The 23,577-nt window shown below is 42.8% G+C and overlaps 1 protein-coding gene across 1 annotated transcript in view; it reads right to left on the bottom strand.

Moving 5' to 3' along the window:
- KCNK10 (potassium two pore domain channel subfamily K member 10) overlaps window positions 1-21,638 on the bottom strand; it is a 62,284-nt gene extending 40,646 nt beyond the window's left edge. Inside the window, exon 1 of the mRNA XM_065403942.1 lies at window positions 21,348-21,638. Coding sequence (XP_065260014.1) covers window positions 21,348-21,569 — 222 coding nt within the window. The 5' untranslated portion in view covers window positions 21,570-21,638. The remainder of the gene's footprint in view (window positions 1-21,347) is intronic.
- Window positions 21,639-23,577: the final 1,939 nt, after the last annotated feature.

Here is a 23,577-nt window from a genome sequence, read left to right as displayed (position 1 = left end):
AGAACTCTCCCCATCCCCTCAGTGAAAGCATACACAGGCCTTGCAACATGCTGTGAAGATCTGCAGACTCGGGCTCCTCTGGAGTAGAGGGAAGCAAGCTCCAGAGTCAAGAGCCCTTCACAGGGCTGGCCTTACCATGAGGAGAACTGAGGCGGCTGCCTCAGGTGCCAGACTTTGGGTGGGGGGGGGGGGGCGCCACTAGGTAGAAAATTGGGTCTGCTGCTGGTGCATATGTATTCTCTCTGCTCTAAATGCACAGAGATGCTGGAGTGCTGTGCTGGAGGAAGGACGGCACAAGAAGAGACATAACAGGCAGGCAGGGGAAAAGGTGAGAGGGAATAACAGAAAGCAGCAGGAGCTGCAGGGAGAGAAAGGAGGAGGAGCCTCTTATGTACCTCTCTAGCACTCAGAGGAGCCTGGACTGATTAACACCAGCTTCTCAGGGAGCTTCCTGTTTCCTACTGCTTCCCTGAACCCACTTGAGGAGAACAGGCAATCAACTGAAGTAGTAGGAGCCAGTTAGGCCCTTAAGACGCTGATATCTTCCCTCACTCAGGCCCTGCTACCAACCTGCTTATTTGTCCCCTTCAATTGAGTGTTGAGAGCCACTATAGCTGGCACAGAACAGCAGTCATGAGTGAAAGAAAACGCCCCTCTGGGACAGCATTCAGAAAAAGAAAGCAAGCAAACCAAGTTTTTCTATCTAAGCAGGAAGGAGCTCTCATGAGATACATAGACAAGTGTTCACAGTGAGCCTTCCAGCCCCAGTGAGGATGTGAGTGGTGTGGAGATGCCTGATGTAGAGTTGGACCTTGCAAAGGGAATTAAAACCAATAGAGAACAAAGAAAGAAGAAGTGGAACTGCTAAACACTGAGGATGGAGTGGAGGTCAAGGATAATCTAGGCATGGCCCAATATCTAAACAAATACTTTGCCTCAGTCTTTAGTGAGTCTAATGAGGAGCTTAGGGATAATGGTAGGATGACAAATGGGAATGAGGATATGGAAGTAGATATTACCACATCCGAGGTAGAAGCCAAACTCGAACAGCTTAATGGGACTAAATCGGGGGGTCCAGATAATCTCCATTCAAGAATATTAAAGGAACTGGCACATGAAATTGCAAGCCCATTAGCAAGAATTTTTAATGAATCTGTAAACTCAGGGGTTGTACCGTATGACTGGAGAATTGCTAATATAGTTCCTATCTTTAAAAAAGGCAAAAAAAAGTGACCCGGGCAACTACAGACCTGTTAGTTTGACATCTGTAGTATGCAAGGTCTTGGAAAATTTTTTGGAGAAAGTAGTTAAGGACATTGAGGTCAATGGTAATTGGGACAAATTGCAACACGGTTTTACAAAAGGTAAATCGTGACAAACCAAACTGATCTCCTTCTTTGAGAAGGTAACGAATTTTTTAGACAAAGGAAATGCAGTGGATCTAATTTACCTCGATTTCAGTAAGGCATTTGATACGGTTCCACATGGGGAATTATTAGCTAAATTGGAAGAGATGGGGATCAATATGAAAATTGAAAGGTGGATAAGGAACTGGTTAAAGGGGAGATTACAACGAGTCGTACTGAAAGGTGAACTGTCAGGTTGGAGGGAGGTTACTAGTGGAATTCCTCAGGGATCGGTTTTTGGGACCAATCTTTTTATTACTGACCTTGGCACAAAAAGTGGGAATGTGCTAATAAAGTTTGCGGATGACACAAACCTGGGAGGTATTGCCAATACAGAGAAGGACTGGGATATCATACAGGAAGATCTGGATGACCTCGTAAACTGGAGTAATAGTAATAGGATGAAATTTAATAGTGAAAAGTGCAAGGTCATGCATTTAAGGATTAACAACAAGAATTATTGTTATAAGCTGGGGATGCATCAGTTGGAAGTAACAGAGGAGGAGAAGGACCTCAGAGTATTGGTTGATCATGGGATGACTATGAGCCGCCAATGTGATATGGCCATGAAAAAAGCTAATGCAGTCTTGGGATGCATCAGGCGAGGTATTTCCAGTAGAGATAAGGAGGTGTTAGTACTGTTATACAAGGCACTGGTGAGACCTCATCTGGAATACTGTGTGCAGTTCTGGTCTCCCATGTTTAAGAAGGATGAATTCAAACTGGAACAGGTACAGAGAAGGGCTACTAGGATGATCCGAGGAATGGAAAACCTGTCTTATGAAAGGAGACTCAAAGAGCTTGGCTTGTTTAGCCTAACCAAAAGAAGGCTGAGGGGAGATATGATTGCTCTCTACAAAAATATATCAGAGGAATAAATACTAGAGAGGGAGAGGAATTATTTAAGCTCAGTACCAATGTGAGCACAAGAACAAATGGATATAAACTGGCCATCAGGAAGTTTAGACTTGAAATTAGATGAAGGTTTCTAACCATCAGAGGAGCGAAGTTCTGGAACAGCCTTCCAAGGGGAGTAGTGGGGGCAAAAGACAGCTGGCTTCAAGACTAAGCTGGATAAGCTTATGGACGGGATGGTATAATGAGATTGGTCTTTGACTATTAGCGGTAAATATTTTGAAGCAACATCTGGGAACATCCTCTGACACTGAAACCACTGAGTGCCACACGATGGGAAAGTTGTGTGCAGGCGAAAAAGCCTATCAAACACCAAATTGGGAAGATAGATGCCGTAGTTGCCATTATGGAGGATAATGCTATGACAGGAACTGTTCATGGGAGAACAGTGGCAGAGGGAAATGGAATCACCAGAAACATATATAACTTCAAATTTCTGTGTGGCTTATTGTTGTGGCATGACATACTGTTTGAAATAAATGTTGTAAGCAAGAGACTCCAAGGTGTTGACCTTGATATATCTGGAGCAATGGAACAACTGGACAAAGCAAAGTCATACCTAGAGTCTTACTGGTCAGATGAGGGATTTCAAAACGTTCTGAAGAGTGCACAGAAGTTGGCAGAGGAACTTCACACTGAAGCTATATTCCCACCCATTCAAGAATACAAGAGTCACCGAAGAAGACGACATTTTGATTACAAGGCACGGGATAATCCCATAAGAGACCCCAAACAACAATTCAAAGTTGAATTCTTTAACCAGGTGCTAGATTGTGCAATACAGTCTGTTGAAGAACGTTTCATGCAGCTCAAGGAACACAGCAGTATATTTGGGATGTTGTAGGATATTCCAAAACTCCTCACTAGACCTGAAGAAGACCTACACCAGCAATGCAGGGCTAGAGACAGTGTTGATACATGATGACATGAGCGATATTGATGCGAGTGATTTAGGTGATGAACTGAAAGCCCTTTCAAGATACATTTCAGCAGGATCAACGCCGAAGGCTGTTCTGGAATATATGTGCACAAATAAGATGACCACCCTCTTTCCAAATGCTTTTGTTGCTCTGTGCATACTTCTAACACTTCCTGTAACAGTTGCCAGTGGAGAACACAGCTTTTCCAAGCTGAAGTTAATAAAAACATCTACGCTCCACAATGACACAGGAGAGGCTGGTCAGCCTTGCAACCATCTCAATAGAGCATGAGCTGGCCCAGACTGTGGACCTTCAGCAGGAAGCAGTTCAAATCTTTGCAACCAAGAAGGCACGGAAAGCACCACTTTGATTATTCAAACACATAAAAATGCCAGTGTTTACTATGCAGACAAGAAAACTTTCAAACTCCTGAACAGCAAATGTAACTTAAGTGTTACTTAAAATTTTTGAACAAGGCATTTTAAGTTGTTAGTTCTCCTTTATTGGGGTAGGTAGCAGAGCAGTACCATGAGAGGAGTAGAACGAGAAGACGACAGAATTGAGACCTTTCAAAGATTTGGCCCAAGCGAGGGGGCATGGAGGCATCATTTGAGCTCCCTGCCTCAGGTGCCAAAATGTTGTGGGCCAGCCCTGGCCCCTCACTAAGAAGGCTCTGTCAGCAACCCCTTCCCATTTAAACTAGGGATTCTAGCTCAAATGCCTCAATGGATCTCAATTGCTGTAGTGTCCCACAAGGTAAGAGTGGGTCCCCAAAGTACCCAGAATCCAAGCCATTTAAGTCTTTAAACTCCATTTGAAACATTTACACTTTTTGTAACCATTTTCTACCTCTAAAGAAAGTACTCATACAGCAACAAAAATGATTAGGGGTCTGGAGCACATGACTTATGAGGAGAGGCTGAGGGAACTGGGATTGTTTAGTCTCCAGAAGAGAAGAATGAGGGGGGATTTGATAGCTGCTTTCAACTACCTGAGGGGGGGTTCCAAAGAGGATGGAGCTCGGCTGTTCTCAGTGGTGGCAGATGACAGAACAAGGAGCAATGGTCTCAAGTTGCAGTGGGGGAGGTCTAGGTTGGATATTAGGAAACACTATTTCACTAGGAGGGTGGTGAAGCACTGGAATGCTTTACCTAGGGAGGTGGTGGAATCTCCTTCCTTGGAGGTTTTTAAGGCCCGGCTTGACAAAGCCCTGGCTGGGATGATTTAGTTGGGAATTGGTCCTGCTTTGAGCAGGGGGTTGGACTAGATGACCTCCTGAGGTCCCTTCCAACCCTGATATTCTATGAAAAAGCTTTCTCTTAATTTCTTATAGACTTGAAAAAAGGTCCCATGTTGGCAAAATAAAGGTATCAGTCTTCAATGGCTTTTCATTTGAAAATAGGCCCCTTCAGAATGGTAGGTGGCTTAGAAGTTCAAATTTTCATTGTTCATTTTTTTCAATGCAAATATTCCATGTGATCAAAACCTTTGGTCAAAAGCAGAATTAGAGGGGAAGGAAAATGCCTGCAACAAAGCTGAAAATATTCACACAATTTTACAGAAAAACATTCACCATTTATTCACAGATCTAAACTTGGCTCCAAGTCCTTGTGGAATTATGCTTTTTACTCCTGGCCTATAAGGCACCAGTACAAAGCACTTCTCCAAAATCAGAAGAGACATTTCAAGACAAGGACTAAGGCATTTCAGGACTAAGATATTTAGCACAGCTGTGTCTTTACAGAAATTCAGATACATACAACAGCAAAAGCTGTTCAAGGGCACAACTGATGTGGTGGTGATGGGATGACCTCACTCAACCTGGCTTATATTACAACTATATGGGAATACACTGGCTGGAAGGGTAACTGAAATAGCTTTTTCTCACATGGTCTATGAATTTTAAGAGTAGTGATGGATATTAGATAGGATTCACTGTCAAGTGTTTAGAGCACACAACTGGACATTAGGAGAACTGGGTGCAGTTTTTTACTTGGGATACTAATTTAACCTATCTATACTTCAGTTTCCTCACCTGCAAAAGAATGAGTAAAGTCCATTTATTCATGTCTAAATCCTGGTGACCTCATAGAAGAATTTTCAGAAGCCTTTTTGATCCATCACTAACTTTGCAGCTGACCTCCCACTGATATGCTGCACACCTCCTATTCATTGGGGGGAGGGATAGCTCAGTGGTTTGAGCATTGGCCTGCTAAACCCAGGGTTGTGAGTTCAAACCTTGAGGGGGCCACTTAGGGATCTGGGGCAAAATCAGTACTTGGTCCTGCTAGTGAAGGCAGGGGGCTGGACTCAATGACCTTTCTAGGTCCCTTCCAGCTCTAGGAGATAGGATATCTCCATTATTATCACTTCACTGGTCATCCCCTACTATAATGACCCACCACTATTCGTTCCATGACAACTTTGAGAAAGTTATTTCCACCTCTATGCCTGATCATGTGACCAAAGTACTTAAGTTTGTGTCTGTTGATTTCCAAGAGCAGAGTCCACATCTCTCCAATAATATTTCTAACCTAAGTGTTCATCGTCTTTCCCATCCAGAAGATATGGGAGAGTTCCCCAGCAGCACATTTCAAAGGCTTCACGTTTCCTCTTCTCAGCAGCATTCGTTTCCCAGAATTCACATCCCTAAGTCACTATGGAAAAAGAAGAAGCTTTTCACCAGTCGAACCTTCATACATTTCCAGCTGTCACAGTTTTTCCATACTTTTGTAAGGGAGGCCATGGCTGGGCAAGCCATCCCTAGTCTTCTTCTGATTTCTTTGGAACAGCTTCTTTGGTTGGATATGTATGATCCCAGATAAATACATTCATATACCTCCTCTACAGCTTGACCATTGATTGTGATGTCTACTTTCATCCTGTTTTTATTGATTGTATCAATGTACATGCATTTCATTTTGCCACGTTCAGGGATAGTCCATATCCTCACTAACTGTTTTTACAGACTCCAACATTCACTGCATTGCATTAATGGTTGTAGCAAAGAGTGTCACATCCTCAGCAAATCTGAGGCCAGTTAAGAGGTGTCCACCAAAGGAAACGCCAGCTCCATTCACTTTATAAAAACCTTCCAAGGCTTGTCATGTGATAAATTCTGCATATGTGTTGAAAAGACCTAGGCACAAAGCACAGCCTTGTCCCACACCTGGCCCAAAACCACTCACTGTCACCTGCTGCTGTTCACAATGTACTCTGTTGTTAACAGTAGAGAATTTTGATGAGTTCTATTAAATGTTTAGAATTGCCACATCTGCTAGTATCCCCTAGAGATGGTCATGGCTGAGGGATCAGATGATTTGAAGTAGTCAATGAAACATAATTAATGGGGAGATTATACTCTCTACATTTTTCAGTGATGACAGATTGTCATTGCCCATAATAGGCTACTCTGACCTAGTGGTCAGAGACGGGGTGGAGTCAGTGTCACCGTCAGAAGTCACATCAAAAGTGAAAGCCAGAGTGAGAAGCCAAATCAGGGGTCAGTGCCAGTGTCAGAGTCAGTAGACATGCCAAGGATTAAGCCACAATCAGAATCAGAAGTAACGCCAAGGGTTAAACCGCAGTCAGTTGCTAGAATTAGGATTAGGAAGCAGGAACCAAGAACAAGGAGCAATACAGGAGCAAAGAGCAGGAACCAGGCAAGAAGACAGGAATTTGGTCTCAGGGGTCTAGTCAGCAGCAGACCTAGCAACTTGTTTCTCAGGCAAACAGTGGGACAAAAACAGGAAGCTTTGTGCATGGTGGTATCCAACAGAAGCCTGCTGCTAGTCACCTGACCCTGCTGAGTCAACAGGTGTAGCCTCTGGCAGTGAGATATTAGCTACAGTTCCCTCATCTGGCCTTGCTCTGGGGTAAAGCAGAGGGGAAGGCTCTTGTTTGGCCACCCCCTGGGCCTGGATTCAAGACTCATAGCGCCTGACACAGATAGACATGATTAAATCATGTCCCTCTCTGAAACCAGCTGGTGGTGGTGGTAGATCTGCTTCTATAATTCACTTCATGCCACCCTGAATTATGTAGAGCAATACTTTACTCATGTATGATATCAAGGAGATGGTCTGAAGGTACGGTACTCTGTTATATCCGTGTTCTTTGATAAGGGCAGAAAGATTTCCTTCATCCAGTTGTCTGGCCAATTTCTAGTCATCCATACATCATTGCAATTTTTTCCACATGAGATCAATACCACAGTCATCAACCACTTTTAGAAGTTCTGCTGGTATGTTAAATATCCTAGTTCTTTCCCTGGTTTCATTTTCATAATATGCCACACCACATCCCCTCGCAGGCTGCATACTCACTTTTCTATCATCCTGTATTGTAAGTGGCTCTGATGAGGCATACAGATTGGTACAGATTGCCCTCTATTTATACCCTGTTCATCATTGTTCCAGGGGTGCCTTACAGAATTACCTGGGCCCACTATGCAGTCTAATCATTATTGATATTTGGTTTTCTTTTCCTGTTATTATGTGGGAAAGCTCTGGGGAGATTTATTTATAGACGTTTCTGTGACACTCATCGCTAGAGTATTGCTGTGCCACACCAACATTTGATCCAGGCTACAAACATTTGTACACATGTTTGTGCACACTAGTCTTTATAAATATGTTAACTGCCTTCATTTAATTGGCAATCAATTTGATATTTAAAAAAGTCTAATGAATACAAGCCCATAGGCAGCAGGACAGCTGGGAGGTGGTGCTATGAACTGCTGATTTGAGGGCGAGGGATAAGTAGACTAGGATGTCAAGAGGACTGGTTCTGGGTTCCTTGGAGGGAAGTGCTATTATTTGGCTCAGCTAGTGTTCTAGCTCCTTTTGCTTCTTCAAAAGAGTCCAAAGCCAAGAAAAAAAAATGTTTTCCTTATCAACAGAGGCCAAATACAACACACAAACTCTCTTCAGCATTTGGAGGGTTATTCAGAGGAAGCAGCCCAAATGTATCCAAGGGCAGAAATTTGGCACACACAAAAAAAGTCAAAAATATCACTCTTCCACTTTTTTCCTTCCTTTCCAGTTCTATTAAATCCCTTCCAAGGATTGTGTTTAACTTTATAGTCACTGCCTCCCTCACCATCATTCTCCTCCAAATGGATTCCTATCATCAAGCAGACAAAAGGATGTTCCTGCTGCATTTGTTTCTCTATTATAATGACTTCTCATTAGGAAGATAATAACTCTTCTTTAGACTCTTCCTCTCCTTGTTTTTTTCCCCCTTCAGTGATTGTTAAGGGATGCTTGCTGTAGAGTCACCTTTATTCCCAGTCCTACAATAATGTTCTGAAGACTCATTAAGTTGCCAACAATTTTTTTAGACAACCTATTTGTTTGCCAGTTCTACCTTAACCAACCCAACAAAACAACAAGAAACAGGATGTGCATAGAATCAAAGACAACTCATGACCTTATAATTGTAACCCTTGTCCTTCACTTACCTACCAGCTCCCTTTATTTTTGTATTCTCTTGTCCTATTATGTTTCTATTTAAATGTTAAGTTCTTAGGGATGAGGACCTGGTCTTTGCCCATAAAGCATCCAACACACATTGGACACTACATAAACAAATGATATGTAGAAGATTAATACACCGTTTCAACTTAGTCTACAATGCTTTCCTCTTGCATTCCTACATTTCCTATATAAATTCTTTCTTTGAATTCCACATCCTTAATTGTCAGTTCAGCTTCTGGAGCTATGGCCACATTAATTACCATGCTCTAATTTTTGCCTGAAAAACAGTTTATATCAACTTCAATTCAATGATTGCTTTTCATGGACCAAATCAAGAATGCATCCAAATAATAGTAATAGTGCTGTCTATGGACCTAATGATGACTGCATGCTTTATACAGCAGAGATAACCTCATGCCTCAGCTTCTGGTAGGATGTGACATTGACTATTTTATTAAGGAGCAAGAGAATCATATCAACCTGACAAGGACCAAATATGCAGTGGGATTAAGCCTCAGACATTAGCATCAGAAGAGTCTTGCTAAATTGTAAACCACGTCATACATCCCAAGTGATTTGATGCTTGGAGTCTCTGAACAAAGCAATGGAATTTTGCACTGTTATTTCATTAAATAAATAATAGATAATAAAGACAATATAATTGTCTTGTGAAGCTTTAGCCCAGTACAAAAATACACTTAAATAGAACAAGAATCCCAGCATAGATTACTCATAGACTAAGGTCAGAAGGGGCCATCATGATCATCTAGTCTGACCTCCTGCACAATGCAGGCCACAGAACCTCACCCATCCATTCCTGAAATAGACCCTTAACCTGTGGCTGAGTTACTGAAGTCCTCAAATCACAGTTTAAAGACTTCAAGTTACAGAGAATTCACCATTTACACTAGTTTATAGCTGCAAGTGACCCAGGCCCCATGCTGCAGAGGAAGGCGAAAAACCCCAGGGTGTCTGCCAATCTGACTCTGAAGAAAATTCCTTCCTGACCCCAAATATAGTGATCAGTTAGACCCTGAGCATGTTGGCAAGACCCACCAGGCAGATACCAGGGAAAGAATTCTCTGTAGTAACAGAGCCCTCCCCATCTAGTGTCCTGTCTCCAGTCATTGGGGATTTTTGCTATTGGCAGTCACCGATGGGCCACATGCCATTGTAGGCAGTCCCTTCATACCATCCCCTCCATAAACTTATCGAGCTCAGTGTTGAAGCCAGTTAGGGTTTTTGCCCCCCCACTGCTCTCCTTGGAAAGCTGTTCCAGAACTTCACTCCTCTGATAGTTACAAACTTTCATCTAATTTTGAGTCTAAACTGGTTAATTGACAATTTAAAATGAATGAAGTATTAGATTTATACTAACTACAGTAGCTACTTCTTTAAAATGCCTCTATACAAGAGAGGATCTATTAGGGGGAAAAAACTCATACTTATAGTTCTATGAAATACAGTAAATTTAAAGTGTTTTTGTATTTGTGGTTGCTTGGGTTTTTTCTAACCAAATAAGAAAAATAATCCCTTTAATCCAAGACTACTATCCACTATCCTAGGCATGGTGACCTAGTGACTAGAGCACTGGACTAAGTCTCAAGAGAGCTGGCTTCTATACCTGGCTCTGCCAGTGACCTTAGGCAAGTCATTTTCCTCTTGAAAAGTGCAATACAAGAGCTAAGTAGTGTCATTTTTATAAGTTAGGAGCATAACCTTGCATCATAGCAATGAGGGAGGTCAAGAGAAATGGAGCAGTGCTGGAGATGAAGATGATGCCCAAGTCATCCTGCTATGAATGATGTGACCCATCAGAGAAGTTCTGCCATCCTTGTTGCAAGTGGCAGCTGTTTAACAATGTACAAAACAGCAATTCAGGACAAAGCGTAAAAAAACTGCTGTCATGCATAAGGCCTGATTCTCATTTACACTGAGGGTCTTTTATACTGCTCTAGCCATGTAAAGGGAACTTAAAGTGAACATAAATGAAATGTACACCCACTTTAAGGGCCCTTTACACTGACCGAGTAAAAGGGGGCATAGTGTATGTAAGAATCAGGCCCATTGTACTAAAAATAGTAATCAATGGGCCAAATCAATGGGTCTTCACTCAGGCAGAACAGCCAGAGAGCTCAGTAATTTTGTCCAGTGCATGTAAAGTGCTTGGTGATTCTTAGTTGAAAGGTGCCATAAGTGCAAATATTAATATTGTCATTTCCTGATTGTCTTATATGAGTGGGAATTAATTAGCCCAAGTTTTTCCATATAAATTCTGTATTTTTGCTTCAATCAGCTTCTCCATCATCTCTACTGCGTATTTCAAATCTGTCTCATGAATTCCCAGCATGCAACCCCGGGGGAGCAGCCAAGTGAAGCTGAAACAGAATGACAGGCTAAGGCCCCATTCATAATCAGACTTTTCCTTGAAGGTTACTGAGTTGGCGTGCTGCATGGCGTTCTATGGATATCATGCCCAACCAAGAACCTGCAATGCTTAGGCAGAGGAAAAGCCCAGAGGTGACATCCTGGCTACATTGACATCAATTAAAGTTGGTTATTGATCAGATTTTCATCCAAGTACTGTAGGGCAAGTACAACCGACCCTCCTTTGCTGACCTCCAACTTGACTTTCATTCCAGCTACAATTTCACTATATGAATTTATTTTAAAACAAAATGGAATGAGCACGATCATTGTGGCAATAAGCGCATTTTATGAGCTTTCACTTTTATCTTCAACCCGAGGGCTTGTCTACACTGGCAAGTTTTGTCTCCAAAAACTGCCTTTTGGTGACAAAACAGCAAGAGCGTATACACTGCAATGGAACTTTTGTCCCAAAAAACATCCAGTTTTGGCGACAAAAAACTTCCATCCCTACAAGAGACTTTTGTCTTTTCCCCTTCCTTTATTGTCGACAAAGAGCCAGTGTAGACACTGCTGATTGTTTTGTCAACAGAACTGGCTTCCGCCAGTATCCCACAATGCCTGCCCTGATTGCTCTGCTCAGTGTTTTGATCTCTGCTGCTCTGCAGGCATGCGCCCCTCCTCTTTCAAAGCTCCAGGAAGTATCTGTGTGCTGCCCCCTTTGGGGAACAAACAAAGAGCAAATCATTGGAATGCTCCTGTTCTGCCCTGCACTAGGAACATAGCAGCAGGGGGACAGACTGCTGCAGGGGGAGGGGGACAGATTGCTGTGCTGCTTTGCCATCCCTCAACATGGCGAGCTCCCAGAGCTACTCATGATGCTGCTCTCAGCAGCTGAGGGGGGCTGAGAGAGAATCCCAAAATATGCAGCGATCAGCTCTTCCTTCCCACAACACTGCACTGTGGGATACATACCCCCGGTGCATTGCTCACTCTGTCGATGATTGTGTCCCCAATGTGGACATGATCTGTCGATGATTAAGTACAAGAGGACATTGTCTCAGCATGCATTTCTCCAGTAGTTGCACTAGAACGCCTGTGATAGCTGGTGGAGACTATGGGCCTGGTTCTCCTCATCTTGGTTTTATACAGGTGTAACTCCATAGGCTATTGGAGTTCTTCCGGTCTTACTCCGGGATAAGTGAAAGGACACTCAGGCCCTATGTGGTATCACCTGCAGTGTCCCACACATCTTCTGGAGTCCCCCATAGATCAACTTATTTCAGGAAGACATCCTTAAACTAACAGAGGATGTAACTGGGAATAAACTTCTGTGTGATTCATAGTTTAATTTGCTGGACCTTTCAGCTACTGGGAAGTATAATTAACAGAATATCAGATGATCTCTAATCTGTTAGGGTTTCAGCTATGTGAAATTACAGCCACATGGAAACAAAGATGTTCTTAGACAAGAAAAAAGCTTTGAGAGGATTTAGGAAGAGCTACTAATGGAAAAAGTTAACAGGATACAAGAACTAATGACACAAGGTGATATTGGTATTGTATGGCTGCCATTCCACAAGCATCTCAAGGAAAATGAGATCTAATGGATTTTTTTTTAAGTAGTTATTAGTCTTTCCCAGGAGCGCTGCCAGCTTTTTTGCCGCCCCAGGCGGCGGAATGTCCCACCCCCGAAATGCCACCCCCGACAGAGGCGGAAGGTCCCGCCCCCGAAATGCCATCCCCAACAGAGGCGGCGGAAGGTCCGGCTGCCGCGGTCGCTGCCCCCCAAATGTTAGTGCCCTAGGCAACCGCCTAGGTCACCTAATGGGTTGCACCGGCCCTGGTCTTTCCTGATACTTAGGACCAAGTAGCTGCCCCTCTTTAAGATATGGTCATTCAAAATGTAAAATAAAATGAGTTCCTGGAAATCTCATTCTCCTGATCCTAATGATTGTTTCTCACGTAATATATTCTTTCTATAGGTGCTTTGTCTTGACTGCAATACAATACAATGAAAAAGTTATAACCCTGCCACACCTCATGTTGGGGTATCACTGTTAAAGTATTCACTCTATGAAAATGAAAAAATGACATTTAAAAACTAATTAAGAATTCTTAAAATAGATATAAATGTTATAGCACTGCTGCTGCAGGAATGGCATCCAGGCGTGGCCAACATTTAGAAAAGCTTTGCAATGGACAATTGCCCAAATAAGCTGCTGTTCTGGGACCTGTAAGGTCACCAACCATTGAAACATTTTGTGGACAGCTAGGCGAGTTTAGGATTTATATAGTCTTTTACAACATTAACTAATAAATTACTATAATCCCCCAGGGAAATAGACAATTATTATCCCCATTTTAGCTATGTGGAAACTGAGGCATAGAGAAATTAGAGCCAAATGTCAAGATATTCAAAAACGTATGCCTAAAGTTGGGCCTCAAGGCCATATTTTAGACACCCAGATACCGTAAATGGCTTGATTATCAGAAGCGCAGAGCACTTAAAGGCCAGCCCAAACTTCAAGCGTGAGGAGTCTGATCTTCAGGAACAATCAGTTTCAAGTTTTCTGTCTCAATCACCAGTTTTCACTGGCTACATTTTCAAGACTCCTTACAAGGAAAAAAGTTTTAGAAAGTTCCTTTCTTTTAGAATGAAAGCGGACATTCCTGGTTACTTTTCTGGGCCCTCCAACCAGAGGCTGACTCTGGCTGCTAGTACACTGCACTTCTATAGCATCTTCTATTTAAGAATTTCAAAGTGCTTCTTTTGACAAATTTTTATGAACTGAACCTCACAGCCCCCTGTGTTGTTACATACATTTTACAGAAAGGGAGACTGCAGGACAAAAATGTTTGACTTTTCCCAAGGAAATGGAGAAAATCAGTGATAGAAACAGGAATTAAATTTAAATCTCCTGCTTTCTGATCCTGTGTTTTAGCCACCAGACATCACGTTCCCCGCAAGAATTCATAACCCAAGCACTACTTAGAATCTAATATTATAAATCTATCTGAATGTTGTCCCCATACTCTTATAGGAAATGGATCACATGTCATTTGGATAAATCCAATAGTTTTCTTTTTGTCTCCCCTAAAGTTTATCATTTAAAAAGTGAAGAACAGGAACAGAGAGGAGATGAGGACATGTAGAGAAAATAGCTTCCATAAACAGGATGCACGAGAGAGTCAACTCTCAGAAGTTTACAATTGCTTTTCTATACTGTGTGGCCAGTCTTTCCACACCTCCTTCAGTATTTTGTTCAAAAGTCCCTCTTTCTGCTCGGTTTAGGGCTTTTTTCTTCCATCTTATTCAAGTCATCCAATTTATCTTTGGTCTATTGTCAAAGGGCCAGCACAGGCCGGTTGGCTTATAACAGTGCTCCGGTCAGGCAGGTAGGCTCAGATCTATAAAGGTATTTCAGGGCCTACATCCCAGACTTAGTCCAGGGCTTAGGCACCTAAGTCCCAGTTTTGACTCTGCTGCAATCCACAAAACTCCTGCCGAACCCTGTCGGTGCCTACATTTTCAGAGTAAAAGTGCCCTTGGTTTCAGTCTCCAGGAATGCCCACTGCTGCCGCCCTGTAACAAGGTTGGGACTTACCACCGCGGCACCTCCTACTGGTTACTCCGGGAATTAGCTCAGTCCAGTGGAGCATCCCCTCTCGGTGGTATCCCGCCCGTTGTCTTGCTCTCAGTTGGCCTCTGAGCCCACGTCGCTGACCAACTCGCGGCGTCCTCTTCAGGACCATTGCCCTCCGGCAGTGCCCCTTAGTCCTTCCACACCCCCTTCCGGGGGGGAGGGGGTGTCAATCAGCAGTCTCTATGTCCAGCCACCGTGGTCAACCACACACCCCACAGTCTAATCCCTTCTGTCAGGGACCTGGCGTGGTCTGTAATGGCCACTCCCTACGGCCAATGGCTGGGTGTACTGCAAGGGGGGGAAGGGGGGAACCCAGGCCCACCCTCTACTCTGGGTCCCGACCCAGGGACCCTCTGGCGGCAGCCTCGCTGTCCTCCTTCTCTCCCCTCCATCTGTCTACTTCCCTGGGCCGCTTCCCCTACAGCCCCTTGCACCCACTAGGCCCTTCCCTTCAGGGCCTGCAGCCTTGCAGGCCTCAGGCTAGAGCTCCCTTTTTGCTCCCCGAGCCTGGCCAGCACTGCGCTGTCCACAGTGCTAGTCTCCCTGCTCTGGAGACAGACAGACAGACAGACAGACAGACAGACAGACAGACAGACAGACAGACAGACAGACAGACAGACAGACAGACAGACAGACAGACAGACAGACAGACAGACAGACAGACCTTCCCCTGTCAAAGGCCTGGGACAGACTGCCTGCTCCCTTCCTGGGCAGCCTTCTTATAGGGCTGAGCCTGGCCCTGATTGGCTGTCTCCAACCTGGGCCCTGATTGGCTCCCACTACACCCTTCTCCCATTGGCTGTGCGTCTGCGCAAGCCCACTGGCCTGCTGCAGCCCATACTCTCAGGGAGTGGGGCAGTCCGCCCCACTACACTTCCTCTAAGTGTCTTGGTGCCTATCTCCTGCCTAAGCCCCAGAGCAATTCACAAACAGGGAAGATCAGCATTCAGCCATCTAACTTGCGTGTGGGGCCTGATCCAGTAGGTGGGTTCAAAGGCTGCCTACTGAATCAGGGACCATTCAAAATATGGAAACAGTTGCACTTATAACCCAGGGGTTAGGAACTACACCTGCAATGGGGAAGATCCAGATACAATTTCTGCCTCTCTGTTAGCAGGGCAGAAAGAATTTCGAACTGGGCTCTCTCTCCTCTGAGGCACATGTACAAACCACTGAGCTGTGGGATATTCTGACACAGGACTCCACTAATCTCTCCTGTTGAAGCTATTTCACTGTGGCTAAATAATGAAAGAGAGAAAATGAGTCTATAGTTCAGTGTTCAGCTGGGCATCCACCAGAGAGGTGGGTGACCCAGGGCCCAGTCCCCTGCTCCAGTCACCTCCACCTCCTCCTTCACTGTATGTTTTGTGTTGAGTGAGGTGGGTGTCTAATGCATTCCTGCAAGAAACTGGTTAGGCACCTAAGCCACCTGACTCCAGGAGATGGGTTCCCATTCATGGAATGCCAAGCAAAGATAGGTGCCTCTCTCTCTGAGAGGGGTGGGGCATAACACCCCTGCTTTTGTAAGCATCTCCCATGGACTATCTTAGGTGGCTTCCTGCCTACCATGATGGCTTTTGTGGATCGCATTCTATGGTGCCTCTCTCTCCCATTCATTATATAGGGAGCCTAGCCAGGTTTTCTGGATCATAGTTTTGTTCCTGTGATTTTCTAAGTGCCTAAAATTTAGGCATTGCAACACTCAGCCTTGCAACACCTAAGGACTCTTATGGATCTGGGCTACAGCGTCTAAAGTTTCTTTACTAATTCTGCTCTTTAGGGAAAAAACTCAAAGCACACCTCAGGGGTTGACAGCATTAGCAGTGCAAATAGTTGAGCCCCAGACAGTAACTACTGACTAGCCTCCCTCCTTACCAACTCTCTGTTCTCATACTATTTCCTGTTACCGTCCTGGGTAGAGCTGCTGTAGTCAGCTATAACACTATAAAGAGAGGGTACTGATCATCTTATCCCTGAACCATTAGGATGAGTAATCCTGGTAATTTTACCTTAGCAAGTATAACTGCGGATCTTATTTTTATTAAAATAATTGTCTAATCCTTTGTTGAATCTTACAACACTTTGGCCAAATGGGAATCAGAGAGCTAAACACAATGGACGCAGTCAGGTCTGTTTTCTTTTTATTACATTAGACCTTTTTCTTTCTTTTTTTCCTCTCAAAATTCAATTTCAGATCAATCTGATGAAAGTCCCCTCATCCAAAAGGGCTGCAATTAAAAAGTAGTGCATAGCTGGTTTTGTCCATCCCTCACTCCTCTATATTTACAATAGTTCATAATATCATTGAAGCCAGGTCATAGATTGCATGAAGCACTAATTAATGAGTTATTTTCACTGCAGTATATTCATCTTAAGAAGCAGATGGGTGCTAACAAAACTACAAACTTTCACTTCAGGCAAACTGGGATAACACCAGATGTGTAGTGAGACAATGTAGTTATTGCTAGGAGAAACTGTTCTGTACCCTGTACCGCAGCAGGTACCAGCAGTTGAGATGGGCCTGAACTGAACTCCATTGGCAAACAGAAACTTTGAGAAGTTCACATCTTTCCCTGAATTTTATGGACAGGCTCTGTCTCTACAATAGGTGAAACAAAAGCCCTGTATCTGACCAGGCATAAACTTTGAGGCTATTTGGATCTGGATTCCCCTCTATCTAGACATTTATACTGCACTTATCAGTCGTTTCTGAGCACCTGCACATCTAAACTTCACAGCCTGGGATCATCTCTGGTCACTCGCAATAAAACCAGTAGTGTTTGTGCCAATTATACAAATGTTTTTGGAAGGCAGAAGAGGGGATCGGTATGGAGAGCACCTTTCAGCACACCGAGGTTCTCCTAGACTCACGCAGCTACCATGTGTCTTCCTTCTATGCTTTGTCTCCCCAAGGCAAGACCCTTCCAGGAGACATAGGACCTAGGGCTCAGGTCAGAAGTTTGACCTTGCAAACTCATCACAGGCTTCATCTCCTCTTTACAACCTCTCCTTACTGCCCCCTTCTAACAAAGGCTACTCCAGCTTGAAAGAGCATAGACCCTAGCCTATGGTTAAAGTCTCCCTTTCATTCCCCTATTGGATCTGTTCCATGAGAATGTACTCCAGTAGCTCAGAGCTGAGTCTTCATTGTAACTCTGGGGAGTATGCTCTATGCATTCATCTACACAATGTAAGTTAGTCTAATTCAGGGGTAGGCAACCTATGGCACGTGTGCCGAAGGCGGCACACAAGCTGATTTTCAGTGGCACTCACACTGCCCGGGTCTCGTCCACCGGTCCAGGGGGGCTCTGCATTTTAATTTAATTTTAAATGAAGCTTCTTAAACATTTTAAAAATCTTATTTACTTTACATACAACAATAGTTTAGTTATATATTATGGATTTATAGAAAGAGACCTTCTAAAAACGTTAAAATGTAGTACTGGCATGTGAAACCTTAAATTAGAGTGAATAAATGAAGACTCGGCACACCACTTCTGAAAGGTTGCCGACCCCTGGACTCTAATTGAATTAATAATAAATATCGCCCCTAGGTGTAGCTTTGCGATGAAAACATGTAACACCGCCAAGACCCAAGAGGTTACCCCATCCGTGCCATTATTCTAATCTCATGGTCTTTCAGACGGGCCAGCACTTGGTGCAATGCAGTAATCCATTGTGCCAGCTAGGGAAGATGTCACTTTTTAAAATCAACATAAAAGGTAGAAAGCAAAAATGTTAACCCCTTGACAATAATCTGAAACACTGTGTTGTGTTCTTACACTCAGCTCAGTTACAAGTGCAGCTTTATAATGTATCATTGTATTTCACCACAGTTGTGAGCCATGCTTACCTATTCCTAGTCACTCATAAGAATCAAATAGAAATTATTCTTTATTGACAAAATACATTTTAATATTTTACACTAGCTGGCCTTAAGCCATTCAGTATGTCAAACTGCTAAACCGGTTTAATTTACTATTTAGAAATGATTCCCAGTTAGCCAGTGAAATGCCTGAGGACAAACTGAATTCACGAGAGAGAAGGTTTGTTCAGAATATCTGACTTGCAGTGACACAACCTGCCTGGATATGAGATAAAGGCCACCACCTTTGAGGTAAAAGAAAGGACGAAATGTTGTGTACACTTGAAAACTGAAACCTGGTTCAGAGTACATGATATTAAGAAATATCCTGGTGTTGCACTCTTTAGCATCCTGTTGAGATAGAATTCCTAATAGGCAGGGAAAAGCGTTTGTTAAAAAAACAAGAACTTAACATATCTTTGGATCATTATCAAACAGGACCCATCAGCAGCACGGAAGCATGTCCTCTGGAATGGTGGCTGAAGCATGAAGGGACGTATGAATCTTTAGTGCATCTGGCACGTAAATATCCTGCAACGCCAGCTACAACAGTGCCATGCGAACACCTGTTCTCACTTTCAGGTAGCATTCTAAATAAGAAGCAGGCAGCATTATCTCCTGCAAATTGTAACCAAACCTTTGTTTGTCTGAGTGATTGGCTGAACAAGAAGTAGGACTGAGTGGACTTGTAGGCTCTAAAGTTGTGCACTGTTTTATTTTTGAATGCAGTTTTTTTTTACATAATTCCACATTTGTAAGTCAACTTTCACAATAAAGAGATTGCACTACAGTACTTGTATGAGGTGAATTAAAAAAATACTATCTCTTTTTTTTTTAACAGTGCAAATATATTTGTAATTAAAATTATAAAGTGAGCACTGTACACTTTGTATTCTGTGTTGTAATTTAAATTAATATATTTGAAAATGTAGTAAAGATCCAAAAATATTTAATCGTATTCTATTGTTGTTTAACAGCACAATTAATCGTGATTAATTTTTTTAATCATTTGACAGTCCTAATTAAAATAAGTATAGTTTTCTCTTGTGAACTATAGAGTTGTGAGAGTCTCAACAGTTTGACCAGGCAGGAGGAATTGGGTCCAGCTTCATGCAAAAGTTTTGTGAACCTAAGCAAGCCTCTTGCTTCAGTTCTGGACCCGTCACAAAACTCCAGTCCAGGTGAGTATAAAATAGTTTCAAGTTTGCTTGAAAACATTTTGTACTGCATTCGAGAATAGATCTGGACTTCCATCTACAATGTTTTGGGGACATTCTCTCCAGACTCCAGGTCAGAACTTTGGACAACTAAAAAGAGGCTGTTCTCCACGAAATTCATCACAGGTTTTGCACTGAGCCTAATGAATGTTAGGAAAGGACTTTAGCAGACCTCCCAACAGTCCCAGGTTTTGCAGTACTATCCCATTTTGACCGCCAAAACCTCCTGCCTCAGTTGAAGCGAACATTTCTGCATTCAGGGTCACCTGGGGTGAGAGGCTGGAGTCTCCAGGTTCCCTGTTTGAGAGGGCCCCCAAATCAAGTGGCATTGTGACCTGGCACATGGGATTGCAGCACCACTCAGGACTGGCCCATCTGCCCCTCCATAGATGCAGATGGAGTGGCCCACAGGCCAAATTTGTGTGGCACCGCAACAAAGTGTGCTAGATTGCAATGCCAATCAAATTTGGTCCGTACACACCTCTGTCTCTAGCTATGGAGCGGGAGAGGAGCCAGACATGAGCGGCACTGTGTCCCACTTTAGCTACTTGAAATGTTGGGAGCTATGCTTTAGTGTGTGAATACTTATGCACTGCAGACCTCATCAATAAAGCTCACTCATGTACCTCAATATTGAGGTTCAGTGCTGCAATTTGAGCTGCTCCCAGTAAATGGGGATAGAACATTCTCAGACTGAAATGCCAAACACATCAGGCCAAATTCAACCCTAGTGTATCTTCACTGACTTCAGATGATCCACACCAGCACTGAATATGGCCCCCTCGACACTACTGTAGAATAGAGCAAGTGTTGTCACTCTTCTGAAGTGAAATTCTAATCTTCCTCATCAAAACAGATTTTCACTACAAGAATTCTGGACTTTTTGTGTAGGATTCATTTATTAAATGAATGGCCATCTTATTAACGAACCCCAGCTTTGTCAGTCAAGCCAGCAGGAAATGTTCTTACATTAGTGTTCACAGGCCTAACAACAAATAAATGAAGCTAGCTCCTAGATGCTTTAATGTGAATTCAGCATTGGTGAAAGCTGCCAGATTAGAAGCACTGCAAACAGGAACATGTACCACACAGCCAGCAGCAATGCAGACCTTTTCACAATATCTTGACTGGGAGGCACCACCTAAAGAACAGAAAGAGGATTATCAAGTCCTTATACCCATTTGGTCTTTGACCCCTCTGTTGAGGCTGCCAGTTGGGATGGTGAACATTGGCAATACCGACACTTCTTGAGTGGAACCTAGAATGAGACCAATTCATTTCACACAGGCCACCAAACAGCTCTCAGGTGATAACTTCTGTCACTACCCATTTGGGTTAGATTCAAACCAGGGACTTCAAGCTGGAAGGCTCCCTACCTCATTGCCAATCCCCCTGAGACATCCAGTCACCCTGTGGTTTGGACTTAGCAATGAAATACTAAGCTCATTTCTCAGAACTTCCAGGAAGAGGCTCAAAAAAAAATTATATATATTTCCTCCTCCACCATGAGTTGCTGTCTTCCTCACATCTCACCTGAATCAGAGTCTCCAGCTCCATTGGGGTCACACAAACGTGCTCCCGAAGGAAATCCGCCTTCTCTGAGGCTATTGTATTTTTCTGGCTGCTTTCAAAAGGCTGCTCCAGGGCACGGAAGACAAGACCTCCAGTTACCAGGTAAGCTACAACCACAACGAAGATGGCCACCACTGTTTTCCACTTCATGACTGTCTGCGAGCCCTGAGAGGTGGTTTCCATGGTGGCGACCACAGTGGTCCGGGAAGAAACAGAGAGTCGTGGAGCTGGATGGTGCCCGTTAGTCTTGGGCTCACAAGCTGACATGGCTGAGGGAACAACCACTGAAATGCAAAACAAAGGATGTTAAAAATAGGTTTGGTAGAAATTGATTTTTTAATTTTTTGTATATATATATATATATATATTTATTTATATATGTAGGCTGTCAAATGATTAAAAAATAATTGCAATTAATTGCAAGGTTAAAAAATACTTGCAATTAATCGCAGTTTTAATCGCACTGTTAAACAATAGAATACCAATTTAAATTAATTATAAATATTTTGGGTGTTTTTCTACATTTTCAAATATATTGATTTCAATTACAATGCAGAATACAAAGTATACAGTGCTCACTTTATATTTTTATTACAAATATTTGCACTGTAAAAATGATAAACAAAAGAAATAGTACACCTCGACCTTGATATAACGCTGTCCTCGGGAGCCAAAAAATCTTACCGCGTTATAGGTGAAACTGCGTTATATTGAACTTGCTTTGATCCGCTGGAGTGCGCAGCCCCGCCCCCCCGGAGCACTGCTTTATCGCGTTATATCAGAATTCGTGTTATATCGGGTCGCGTTATATCGAGGTACAGGTGTATTTTACAATTCACCTCATAGAAGTACTGTAGTGCAATCTCTTTATCGTGAAAATGCAATTTACAAATGTAGATATTTCTTTACATAACTGCACTCAAAAACAAAGCAATGTAAAACTTTAGAGCCTACAAGTCGAAGCATGAAGAGGCATGTTTATCATATCTGGAACGTGAATACCTTGCAACGCCAACCTACAACAGTGCCTTGTGGACGCCTGTTCTCACTTTCAGGTGACATTGTAAATAAGAAGCGGACAGCTTCATCTCCTGTAAATGTACTTGTTTGTCTTAGTGATTGGCTGAACAAGAAGTAGGACTGAGTGGGCTTATATGAGGTGAACTGAAAAATACTATTTCTTTTGTTTATCTTTCTTAGGCTTGGTCCACACTGGGGCGGGAGATCGATCTAGGAAACGCAACTTCAGCTACGAGAATAGCGTAGCTGAAGTCGACGTTTCCTAGATCGAACTAAGTTTACTTACTGCGGGTCCACGCGGCGCAGGCAAGCTCCCCCGTCGACAGCGTTTCCTCCTCTCGGCGAGCAGGAGTTCCGCAGTCGACGGGGGAGCACTTCTGGGATCGATTTATCGCGTCCAGATGAGACGCGATAAATCGATCCCAGAAGATCGATCTCTACCCGCCGAATCAGGCGGGTAGTGTGGACCTAGCCTTACAGTGCAAATATTTGTAATAAAATTATAATATAAAGTGAGCACTATACTCTTTGTATTCTGCATTGTAATTGAAATCAATATATTTGAAAATGTAGAAGAACATCCAAAAACATTTTCACGGTTACAGGAAATAATTACTTCATGACAATAGACATGGACATTCAAAAAGTCCTTTAAAACACAAGTTGTCAACATCATATGTCAAAATATACAGAGTAAATATCCTTCAATCAAATGTTAAGTTCTCAAACTGCTTTTTTTTTTTAAACTTTGCCTATCTGTAAAATTCTAATTTTCATCAGATTGTGTATGTATGGTGAAATCAATGTTTATCAACATTTACCAATACAAAATTTAATCCTTCCAAACCTCATTAAAAATTAAAATCTCTAATTGAAAGCATAGCTGGGATCTTTATGTATCTGCACATATAATTTTGTAAAGTATTATGTCCAAGATACACAGAAGAACCTTGTTACGTTGTAATGATAATCTCAAACTGAAGGGACACCTTCCCTCAAAAGATCCATCAGCATTTCACATATTCATACAAATTATTCACAGAGATCATTTCACCCATTGCTTCTAAGGACACACCAGCTGATGCAACAATTTAGGAAAAAAGTGGAGAAGAGTTTATACAATTAGAACACCAACAGGGATTTTAAATCGGCAGAATGCAGATCACGCAAA

Source organism: Emys orbicularis, chromosome 4 (genome assembly GCF_028017835.1).
Source record: "Emys orbicularis isolate rEmyOrb1 chromosome 4, rEmyOrb1.hap1, whole genome shotgun sequence".
Classification (NCBI taxonomy): Eukaryota; Metazoa; Chordata; order Testudines; family Emydidae; genus Emys; species Emys orbicularis.
The sequence above is the reverse complement of the archived record's forward strand: the minus strand, read 5'-3'. Positions and strand labels throughout refer to the sequence as shown.